Source organism: Pongo abelii, chromosome 5 (genome assembly GCF_028885655.2).
Source record: "Pongo abelii isolate AG06213 chromosome 5, NHGRI_mPonAbe1-v2.0_pri, whole genome shotgun sequence".
NCBI classification, from domain to species: domain Eukaryota; kingdom Metazoa; phylum Chordata; class Mammalia; order Primates; family Hominidae; genus Pongo; species Pongo abelii.
In genome coordinates, this window is record NC_071990.2 from 129,668,304 (window position 1) to 129,681,000 (window position 12,697).

The window sequence follows — 12,697 nt, forward strand, 5'->3', positions numbered from 1 at the left end:
TCCTAAGGCTAGGAGGTGGGCGTGGCTTAGGATAGAAGCCAAAATCATAGACTACAAAGTGAAGAATTGGAAAGAACGTGGATCTTTAATGACTTGATCAACAAATCCTGAAGCCTATCCTGTACTACCCAGTCACAAAAGTTAGTATTCTTATGTATAAGCTAGTTTATATTGTCTTACAATGGAAAGTAATGACATCTGTCTGAATTTATGATGTTAAACACCAACTCTGAATAAGGTTGGGTAACTACCCTGAGTAAGGTTAGGTAAAGTGATTGATACTAACGCCCATTTATAGCTAGAGGTCACTATTGTTCATTAGGAACAGACTAAAATATTAACTAAATACTTTTGTGCCCAGAGCATTTTGATAATGACTAGTAATTGACACTAAAATTTAAAACTCAAGCCATTAACAATGATAAACCAAAAACTGCTTTCAAACTGAAGTACTTAAAATGTAATTGTAGTTTCACAGGTAAAAATGATAGATATAAAAATATAACAATTTAGAATAGAAATTGAGTGTGAGGTATAGGAATCAGAGAATTTTATAGTTTACTCAGGTCAGCTGGTTCGAGATGTAAGTGGGGCTTCGGTTTAGACAGATGGAAACAGACTGAGGAGATCACAGCTGAGGTGAGGAATGGCAAAATAATCTGTAGCATAATTAGATTACAAAGTTGGCGCTTTCAGTTTGAAGCTTGGTGCTTTCAGTTTGAAGCTTATAAACACTACTTCAACTTGCATTTCAAATTTTTTGCACTTCAATTTTGTAAAACACTGAGCAAAAATATCTGCTCTTCCTCTCATCTCTATAAAAACTTCTTTGTCAATAGAGATTGGTCTCCATAAGCTGAATACATTATCATTATTCAAAATGATCAGGAAGCAATGCTAAAGTCATAGCAAAGTAAATTCTGTTTCTCCATACTTTTTTTTATTTGTCTGGCTGTGGGAAAACATAGATCAATACTCTTCAGCATGAAAATTTTGCAGTGAAATTTTCATTTGTAACAAACAGCAACAAAAAAGCCTTAAGCATGCCCTGTCACTTTCAGTTTAAGAGAAAATGCACTAATAAACTCTTACCCTTGGGTCATCTTTGACAACAGGCAATACCATGCCAGCTCTTATTAAAGACTATTCATATCACTGCCCCAAAAATTTCCTTTAAAATTACCATCTTTTGTATCCATGTAACAGGATGTCAGCTTTAAAAGTGCCAATGAGAGATAGGACCTGTCAGCACAGTTAATTCTCAGCACTGTTTCAACACCGGGACAGCTGACCCCCGAGGGTATGTTTTTGGTTAGTAATGTTTATTTGGTGGTTATCTCTACAAACAAGAAAACTTATTCCTCTGTATTGGTTTTCAAATAAAACAGCAAGCAAAGTATCACCTGTAAGTATTAAATATAGAACAACCTAAAATGTGTTGAAAGAAAAATAAAATTGCCAAAACTATCAAAATATATTTCTAAAATGATAGCAGACTTTGGATAACAAATTCAAAATGCCATCATCTTTCAACTCAACCTTTCCAACATAAAAATCACAAAATTTATGGCAGGACTTTCTTTAAGAAAAGGAAAAATAAGGCTGGGAGCGGTGGCTCATGCCTGTAATCCCAGCACTTTGGGAGGCTGAGACGGATGGATCACAAGGTCAGGAGTTCAAGACCAGTCTGGCCAACATGGAGAAACCCCCTCTCTACTAAAAATACAAAAATTAGCTGGGTGCGGTGGCACGCACCTGTAGTCTCAGCTACTCGGGAGGTTGAGGCATGAGAATCGCTTGAACCCGGGAGGCAGAGGGGGCAGTAAGCCAAGATTGTGCCACCACATTCCAGCCTGGGTGACAGAGTGAGATTCTGTCTCAAAAAAAAAAGGTCAAATTTTTCAATGAAATTTAAGGATCCTCTTTCTTATAAGTTTTATTGAAATAATTATTAATTTAACAAGTAATACTGCTGGAACAGCACTGTAATGTAGTTGTCTCCAGATAAAGAAAACCAGGCTTTGATAAAATAATAAAATCTACTTATCAATTAAGATAAACAAAAGAGATCTAGTAATGACAAAATGATTCTCTTTTAAAATAAACAGGCAGAAAATGTTCGCATGAAAGAAGGAACTATACATATAAAGGGACCACCTGGATAAAAGCATCAACAGGTCTTCTACAATCTTTTGAGAAATACATCAAGAGTGACTTTTCTGGAAAAAAATGTATACATAACTATATAGAACATATATAACTATGTATTATACATCATTGTTATTCAAAAGCATTCTAGGTACACTATTAATATACCATCTCCTTCACTGGTTGCAAGTTGTGAATGCATATATGGTAAAGAAGATCCAGTGGGCATGATAATTCAATAGCACACCCACATTCCTGTATCCATAGCACATTAATCACCCTGAAGATTACCCAAGGACACCTTCAGGCTTTCAAAATTAGGCTCAGGTGAGAGAGATGCTGGAATGAGACTTAACAAAGATGCATGTGTGAACATGTGATAAATTGTTTCTCTGCCTAAATACGGAAGTCAAACACTATCATATTTTCTTAATTGAAACTGTGATCTCATGAACTTGTGCAGGTGATACGAGCTGAATGCGGAGACATCAGAGAAGTTACACTGAAAATAGTCATATTTAATCTACAAAGTTTTTTAAAAAAATGAGCCATAGAGTCTTCCAAGACTAAAGTTTATAAGAGGTTGATAGCACCATCCAATAATGGTAATGCGATGGAAAACTGTAGTGGAAAAGAATGAGCTCACCATTAAGAATCAAGAAACTGGGTTCTATTCTGGCTGTCAATCGTTAGATTTAATTTGCTCTGGGTAAATTATCATAAAGTCTGAATTTCAAATTTCTTTTCATTAAAAATATCAAAGGTTAAAGTATTAAAAACAAGACAATATTGAATAATATATGTAAAAGATATTTGATGCCAAGCATTATAAAATATGGACATATCTCATATTCTCCTTCCAGCCCGTAGGCCTCGGCATGTGCTGTGCTCTCTGCTTGCTGGTGTTTCTTTCTCTTGCCCCTGACCCTACATCCATACCCCTACTCGGGCAACTTTCTCTCAACCTTCAGATCCTTACTCAAAGAAAACTCACTTGCAAATGCCTTCCATGATACGTTTACAGTCTCAGCCCCAGTTTAGATATTTTTGCTAAAGTCTCTCACACTTCTCCTTGAAGAGACTTAAACAGGTTACGATTATTTTCATTTGTGTCAATATTGATTGATGCTTGATATCCTACTCAACGGAGCTGCTTTACCTCTAGATTTTCATATGGCTGAAGTCTCTATTATTTTTTTTAAGCTTTCAGCTCAGTTGTTACCTTCTCAGAGTGGCTTTCCAGAACACCTTAACTAAAATATCAATTTCCATGGTTTTGTGTCTCTTTTTCCTTCATAGCACATATCCTGACTTGATACTACGTTTTTAACACCTGTCTATATAGTCTGCATAACATAACTCCATATGATGCTCCATGTGGGTAGGGACATTGTATTACATTTACAATCGTATCTCTAATATCTACAACCTAAAACAGTGCTTACAATATAAGAGGGACTCTATACATCTTAAATGAATGTAATATGTGTTTTGCACTTGTATTTTTCCAGTATTCACTACAAATATGTACTGATATGTCATAATCCCTGACATTCTTCTAGTAACTGTAGTATCCAAGAATATTAGTGAGGACTGTTTCGTAGTTCTAACTTTCTAAGATTCTATGAGAGACATGCATCAGTGAAAATTCACTATTGGGTTTTGATACCAGTAAAATTTGTCGGACTACATGGAAATAGAAACTTGGACCTTGACTTCATTGCCACAATGCTTCGAAGAAAAGTAGTATCTGCAGAACTGTTTTAAACAGGAAGAACTAGATCTAAAGTTAAAATACAAACGAGGTGATGACAATGTGGAATAAGGTATTTGATATATTTAGTCCACTTAGAGCATTATAAAATATATTTCTTCTTAGAGCATTATAAAATATATTTCTTTCAATGGCAAACACTTATTAGAAACTTCAAAAACTTTACAAACTACAGTCTTAATTTCACCTTCACACATTCTCAGAAATTGTATAATGATATATTTTTATAGTGACTTGACATCGGAAACACTATGGTTTAAAAATCAATCAAAATATCTACAGAGTTGCCTTTGTTCTAATAAAGCCATGCAATTTCGTGAAGTGAAAACAATTTTACCTTACCTCTCACAATAAGTTGAGCAAAATTGGACACACCGGAACCTCGTTCTGACTGAGTTACACAGCGATACAAATCCTGGTCAGTTTTTGTCACTTCTTGCAATCTGAAGGAAGCGGCAAACCTTCTATGATTGATGTTCTTAGTCTGGGCTACTGGTATATCTTCTCCATTTCGTCTCTGCAAACAGAAACCAATCTTTAAAAACAGGTTCTTACCCTTTTCATAAATCTATAAAGCATCTTAGCAAGCAATATCTGTGATAAATTATTCTTATTGCAAAAGATCCACAAATTTTTTCCATTGTCATTCAATCAGGAAAAGGATGTAAGAAAATACTGATATCCTCGAAAGCAGTGGTCCTCAACCTTTTTGGCACAAAGGACCAGTTTCCTGGAAGACAATTTTTCTATGGAACAATGAGGGGATGATTTCGGGATGAAACTGTTCCACCTCAAATCATTGGGCATTAGATTCTCACAAGGCGTTCACAGCCTAAATCCCTTGCATTCACAGTTCACAGTAGAGTTCGCGCTCCTATGAGAATCTAATGCCACAGCTGATCTGATAGGAGGCAGAGCTCAGGTGGCAATGCTTGCTCACCCACTGCTCACCTCCTGCTGTGTGGCCCTGTTCCTGACAGGCCACAGACCAGTACCAGTTTGCAGCCCAGGGGTTGGGGACCCCTGCTCTAAAAGGTGTAGGGCTGACACTATGGTAGTAATCTCAGTTCTCCATAAATTGCTACTACACCAGAGTAAATGAATTAACAGGAGAGTTAATGGGTCCAAGGTAAATGATTCATTGCCACCATGCTCTCAGAGTAATATATACAAGCTTCTTTTAGCCCTTATGCTGTACTGCCTGTGCTGTAGTATGTTTGTCCCCACCAGAAGAGTAAGAGCATTGCCTGTGCATCTCTGTATTCCAAATGTGTAGCATGTGCTGGCCACAGAATGATAATAAACTAATGATGAATAATTTAGTCAAACCAAAATCTGTACTCTTTGCAAACAACTCTCTCTTTGGCATTAATGACAGCCAATTTATACATTTTAGAGAATTAGTCAAAAGAGCCTAAACTTTAAAAGCATACCTGTCAAATTTCAAAATGAAATATTGGAAGCCATATTTATGATATCAGCATATACCAGACAAGAGTAATAAGCATAAACTAATAGGAAGTGACTGAAAAAAATTCAACTATAAAAAATTCATAACCTCTATATGTTCAAAGACATCATATATAAAGGGGAAAAAACAAGTCACAAATAGTGATAAGTCATTTGTCAAGGAAATACCCATCAAGGAATAAATAGCCAGAATATGTAAAGATCTTCTATATGCAATTAGAAAAAAGATAACTCAATCAAAAGTGAATAGGGTATAAAAAAGAGAAAACGTATATGTCTAACAACCATGAAATGAGATTGTCAATCTAAATTTTAAAACTTCTATATGTCAAAGACAGCAAAAAGGACAAAGAAAACCCACAACCCTGAGAAAGAACTGGTCATGATCCACAACCTCATTTCTTGTTGGTGAAATTCTAACTACCCCGGTATCTTTCATACTACTTGAAATATCATTTCATAGGGCTACATATGGGAAACAAAAATGATAACATACCTGTTGGAAGTGTAAACTGCTAGAGTGACTTTAGAAAATGATTTGTTACTATCTAGTAAAGTTGAGGATGCATAAACCTCAGGACCCAGCAATTCTACTTCTAGGTTTCCACATTTGAACCACCAGTGTATATGGGATCAAGGAGATATGTACAAGATGTTGAACTCTAAATTATCTGTGATTGTGAAATATAGAAAATATCCAAATATTTCTGAGTAGCAAATAAATAAACTGAATTTTATTCATTCAGTAAAATACGATGGGACAGTTAAACTAGGCAAAGAAAAACCAGCAATGTATTGGTAAAATTTGGAACTGTTAGTTCTCCAACAAGAAACATAAAATGCCATTTTGTAGTATTTGTCCATTTCTGCAGTGTAAATACTCCACCATAGCAACTTCAGTTTATCAGTGTGATATCATTCAAAGTTCCTGAAAACTTAACAAATTTCTGGCACTCATTGGTTCCAGCATTCCACTGATTAGTACTACATGTATGCATGTTTAAATGTTAATTTAAAAATTCCTTAAGAATAAGATGACATGAGACAAGAATATAAACTGTTAACTTCTATTAAATTAGGGTCGTGGTACATTAATGGCTATTTTATTGTTTTCCATGATTTTTTGTACATTTGAAATTATTTATAATTTTAGAGTAAATAATAAAGAGGATACTCTATTGCTTTAATAATTTTCTAAATCCTGGCCGGGTGCGGTAGCTCATGCCTGTAATCCCAGCACTTTGGGAGGCTGAGGCGGGTGGATCACAAGGTCAGGAGATCGAGACCATCCTGGCTAACATGGTGAAACCCCGTCTCCACTAAAAATACAAAAAATTAGCTGGGCACGGTGGCGGGTGCCTGTAGTCCCAGCTACTTGGGAGGCTGAGGCAGGAGAATGGCGTGAACCAAGGAGGCGGAGTTTGCAGTGAGTCGAGATCACGCCACTGCACTCCAGCCTGGGTGATAGAGTGAGACTCCGTCTCAAAAAATAATAATAATAATAATAATAATAATTTTCTAAATCCTAAATACACTGTATCTTTAAATACCTTTCTCCATATCTTAAATCATGTATATGCATATTATGTAGTAAATACATATATGTTTCTGCATATGCATACAAAAATACCTAAGGACATCAAATCCAAATCAGGATTTTGCTATTTTTTATTCATTGCTTTTGTTAATTTTTCTCTGCTTAACAACCTAGTTCATGATTTTTGCAGCAAGATCCAAGGAACTGAAAAAGCAGCTTATATCCAAAAATATAAATCTATAAAATCAGCCAAAACTCTTTCCCTACAAACCACATAAACCAAAAAAAAATCATTATACATGCAAACCTCAGACTGCGTTTTTCTTCAATTAGCACATCATTTCCATATAATCTTCCTAATTGGAAGGCCTACCATGACTCCCTGCTCCTTACTTTGTTATACAACCTCATCCAGGCTTCCTCTAGATTATCTTTCCAGGTGTGTTCTCAGACTGTCTCCTTGCTCCCTGCCATGTGTATTTCTCAGTTCTTCTGCAAGACTAGCCAATTCCCACTGCCTATACTGACTTCCAAATTCTCTCGCACATGTCCACACCCACTCAAGTCTTTTCACATTAAGCCTTTCAAAACCCTTTTCTTGTGAAGAGATTTTGAGTATCCTTAATGTTTCCTTCTCAATAATCATTATTCCATCTTTTCACTTTAATTGTCATTTCTCTCACAACACTACTATCTCAAAGGAGGGTACATTTTATGGTACCTTATACCCTCTTTCAGGGAGAGCTACCATTTTCCTGGTTCCTAACTTGAAGACAACTCTTCCACTTTCCCACTCAATCACCTCTCAACTTTTGGAATTCCCAGCGTGCCCACATATCATTCCCATCACTGGGAATATTCACAGACCAAATTACCCTCCCTAACCCAGTCCTGTGAATATTCCCATTGATCCTCAAACTCACTTTGGCCTCAGTGATCCCCAATAGCCTCCTTTACCACCTTACAACATCCAAGTTCCTGTGCTGTGATAGTTTCCTCTCGAATCACAACGGCCCGTGCAATTCAGTCTCTCACTCCTTCAATCCTCTACATTGGCAGTGAGACCTCATTTTGTGACCCTTATCTTTACAGGAGCCATTTCAAAGAGACTTTCTCTAGCCTGAAAGGGCTCCAGATTCTTTCAACTTTCTATTGTTCATGCATTGCCAATACTGAATTTGCACTATCTTATCAACTATTCTAAAACTACTGACATTTGCAGAAATCGGTCATTTGTTCTTATGAAAAATGTCTGTGTTATCCAAAAATGGAGATTAAAAACTTGCAGACATTCCTACTTGATTTCCACAGTGACCTGATCTATGGTATCTAGCTCCTTCCCCTCTGCCTCAAGTTCACATTCCATCAGCTCATATATACTCTTCCCTTTCTACTCCTGCTGACAGGGTCATGGATACTGCCTCAAAAACTCTATAAAAGATTATAAAAACTTATTAACTGGCTTTTCTATCTTAAATCTTTTCTACTATGATATACTTATAAATGTCTTTTCATCTGTTTGTATACTGAAATCATTCTGAAGGTAGGGTTTCATGTCTCATTAATATATATTTTTTCCTCCATAATATTTAATATATATTATCTTTATTTAGTGGGTGGCTCAAGTACTTTGTTAAAATGAATTAAATTCACTGAACATTTTAGAGACAAGAGTCACATAAATCCTCCTTAGGCTTTTATAAGTTATAATAAAATACACATTAATCATCAATCCAAATTAATAATAAAGGGAGGTTACAAAAATATTGAATTTCAAGGACACCAAGAGATCACTGACACCAAGCTATTTCAGAAGTAATTATACCACAACTCAGAGAGGCTGAGGGGTATACTTAAGCTCATCCAGTCAAGATATCACCAAGCTGATATATTACATGATGCTTATATGTGTGTGTATTAATATGCTAATATAACTATAAATACATATGCTTATATAGGATGTATATTACATAATTAATGAGTACAAAAGACTTATGTGATATTTATTTCTTGAAATAAAATAACAAACAAAATTAACAGTCATTCAGGTTTATCTTCAATAATCATTTAATAAGCACCTCCACGTACCTTATGTTAGCTGTTACTGGTTCTGTGGCTTCTTTCTCTTATGAACTTTTATGATACAGTCATATCCAATTAAAGTTCAGAAAGATGAGAAATGTGATGCATAGCCTGTTAGCAGGACTAAAATTCAAAACTAGGTTTGATGACCTAAAATCCAGCAGACTTTCCTCTAAACTAAACCAAAGCTGTTATGTTCATTTTGGTTACAGTTCCTATCCAACAAATTGATTATTTGGTATTGAGGTTTAATCAAGGCATCGTTCCAATAGGCTAATATAATCTATATTAGATATTGCTTTCTTTACTTGGCTTCCAATAATTCATTAGAGCTAAAGGTAACAATTTAAAACATGTAAATTCTAGAAGTCAAAAATAATAACTTTTCCTTTTAAAATCCAAAATAATAGGTCTTTCCCTGATTACACCCCATCAATTTATCAGAGTAGGCAGTGCCAGTGAAGGATGATGTAAGAAGTAATGGTAAATTTCTCTCTTATGAAGCAATGTTTGCATATAATTCTCTGCCTTTGTTATGTTTTTCAGTTATAGGCTCTTTATTCTGCTTTGAGTTTTTATATATGATTTCTCCATTGCAAATGTATACCCACCTCTGAGAAGCACTGAAAAACGAATCACACAAATATATGATCCAAGGGATTATAAGCTAGCACTACTTTTTTCCCTGCTTTCCACCCCGCCCCCCAATCCATCTCAGGCTTCTGTATTTATTTTGTCTCCAATACAAGTTGCTGATAAAACTTGTCACTTACCAAGTAACCCTGGGCAAGTCACTGTAATCCTCAATGTTATCACTCCTCTCCTCTACTATACTAAGTAAGCTTCATCATGCACAGTGCATGCAGTGTTCATTTGACAAGTTCCACTCCTAGTGGAATATAGTGATAATAATGGTTGATTCTCCAACATCTATTTCCACCAGCCAGGCTATTAACCAAACACCTTGCCATGTGGTCTACAGACCAGTACCATCAGCACCAACTGGCAGATTGTTACAAATGCAGAGTCAAGAGATCACTTTAGATATACTGTATCAAAATCTGCATCAAGATATTACACGTGGAGACACACTGGGCCATTAATACTAGGTTAACCTGAGTCTTCTTTCCATTAACAGTGACATGTTTTTAAAACGGGGTGTGGGTCCATATTCTGGCCAAGGAGATATGATAGGAATTAGTCAAGTTATTTCTAAAAAGGTTTCCTCACTTCTAAGGAGACATAAGAAAATGGGTTCCCTTTGCTTTTTCTTACTGTCATGCCTAAACCTGAAAGAGCTGATTCATCACCATAAGGCAGTCTAATCTAAGGGAAATGCTGATGCACTCAGGATGGCATATCAGGTAGAGAGACAGAGGAAGTTACTGATCAAATCTCCGAAATGACACCAACAATTACTAAAGCCCACTTCTCTTTGGACTTTTCGTTAAATGAAATAATACATTTGGTTTTCTATTACTTTCAGCTTGAAAGTATCCTAAAAGAAATATGGTATAATTAAAATATGTTACACTTTACTTCAGAGTCTCTTTTCAAAGTTTGAGGAATAAAATCAATTCAGTTTCATTTCAGACTAAAAAGAGCTGCACTGACAGTACATGTCGAGATTATTTCGAGGCTACTGACTTGAAAATAATCAAATTCCATTTATTTATATATTTATTTCTTCATTGACTTTCCTCGGAACATAATGATATATGATTCTCTCATCTTCTTAAAATTGTAGGACTTAGAAAGAGCCTATTTTCTTATGTTTGATATTTAGGTCCCTGTTGAACAGCATCAAGAAGACTGCATATGAGTTGTCAAAATGAATTCCAAAGTGAATTTGCACAACTACGACCAAGTGAGGCTGACATGAAATTTACAACATTCCAGACAAATTAATCCCAAGGAACTGAGAGTTCCTTACTAGAGCTTGTCTGCTCTATAAGATTTGTATGAATTTTTTTCAGTCTCACAGGATAATAAAGATATTATCATCATCACAATCACTATTATTGAAGAACAAAATAATTCTATAATTCTAAAAACATGAAATCATTTTAAAGACAATTTTAAAAACATGAAAGTATTTCACAGAAAACTTAAATTTAGAAGTTTCTAAAATTAAAAAACACTATGTTATTATTTTGAGAGAAGCACTGTTTCTTATTTATGGCCATAGAAATTATTATACTTATTTCATTAGAGTAAGTAAATAGTGTTCTCCTAGAAAAAAATATGCTGAAATGACAATATATTCAAAGTATTGACTATCTGGTAATGGAAGGATGGAAGAAGGTAAATGGTATTTGACAGAGAGAGAAAGAGGTGGTGAATATTATAATTCTGAAATAAAGCAGGGTAAAGATGTGCTGGAGATAGCAAATAATAGAATCAGATTAATCAAGTGTAACAAAATATAAAGTCAGCTATTCAACAAGAAAAGGAGTTTCACCCTAGGAAGCATGAGTATCTTTGCAATGGAGAGAAAAGGTGACCAATAAGAGGAGCCACACACAGACAGAGCAGGTGTAAGTGACAGAACCATGTCTGCTGGGGATGATACCCAGCTTCTAATCCTGAAGCAACCATTTGTGAGCTGAACAATTTCTCATTACTTCTCAAATCTCTACCTTTTCATCTAACATTGGATATATGTATTTGTACCCGCTTATTCAACAGAGATGACAAGAATACTCTGTGAGATTACTGTGCAAAAGTATTCATAGCAAATTCTGATAATCACAATATTATTAAGATGATAATCCAAACAATATCTAAGCAAATAATCTGTTTGATAACTGTGTCAGTCTTTTGATGTGTGAACTTGCCTATGCTACAATCTCCAGTTATTTCATTAAACACTAAACTAGGTGACCTTGTGAAGGCATTTTGTGAATGGACTTAAAATCCATAATCTAGTAAATAAGATTATCCTAGATAATCTGAGTGGACTGGATTGAATCAGTTGAAAGGCTTTAAGACCAGGGGTGAGGCTTCTCCGAAGTAGAAGAAATTCTACTAGTGAGCAACAGCTTCAGTCTGTGCATGCATGTTTTAGCCTGCCCTCCCCAAGGGCTTGCCCTACAGACTTCAGACTTGCCTAGCCAATCTGCACAAGCACATAAACCAATTCCTTGCAGTAAATCTCTTCAATTTTGTAAATAAAATCCTACTATATGTAATCTTATAATTATATATATATATTTCAATAAAATCATATCTATCTCCTACTGGTTCTGCTTTACTTTCTTGAAGCCTGAGGGATAGAGATGATTTCAGGACCAGAAGTGCTTCTAGAGAATCGGATTTTTATGAATTTTCTGATTTGGTTCTGATTCTGGGTTTACTGAAATTTATTTTTCAGTCTGATTAGATTTAAAGATACCTATAACCTCTCTTGCCAGTGGCAAAGAAGACACTACTAGTCCATGACATGATGCAGCAGTAGAGGCATGTAAAATATCACTATTAGATATACTACTAATCAAGTATTTATGGAAGGCAAAGTTTTGGTAACCATGTATTTGCTACCTTAGAACATTTTAGTCAAACAAAGAAACAAGAACAAACAAAGAAACATAATGGGATTGGCTGGTTGCTTCAAACTGCACTGTAGAAAGCAGAAATTTGACGCATATGAGTCCACAGCTATAAAACCATGCAACTTAGAGTGAGAG

General features: G+C 35.4%; 1 protein-coding gene across 5 annotated transcripts in view; it reads right to left on the minus strand.

Moving 5' to 3' along the window:
* Positions 1-12,697, minus strand: part of PTPRK (protein tyrosine phosphatase receptor type K) — a 559,501-nt gene that overhangs the window by 253,114 nt on the left and 293,690 nt on the right. For all 5 annotated transcript variants that reach the window (XM_054556726.2, XM_054556728.2, XM_024247798.3 and 2 more), the window contains 1 exon segment: positions 4,265-4,439. In XM_054556726.2, the coding sequence (XP_054412701.1) occupies positions 4,265-4,439 (175 nt within the window).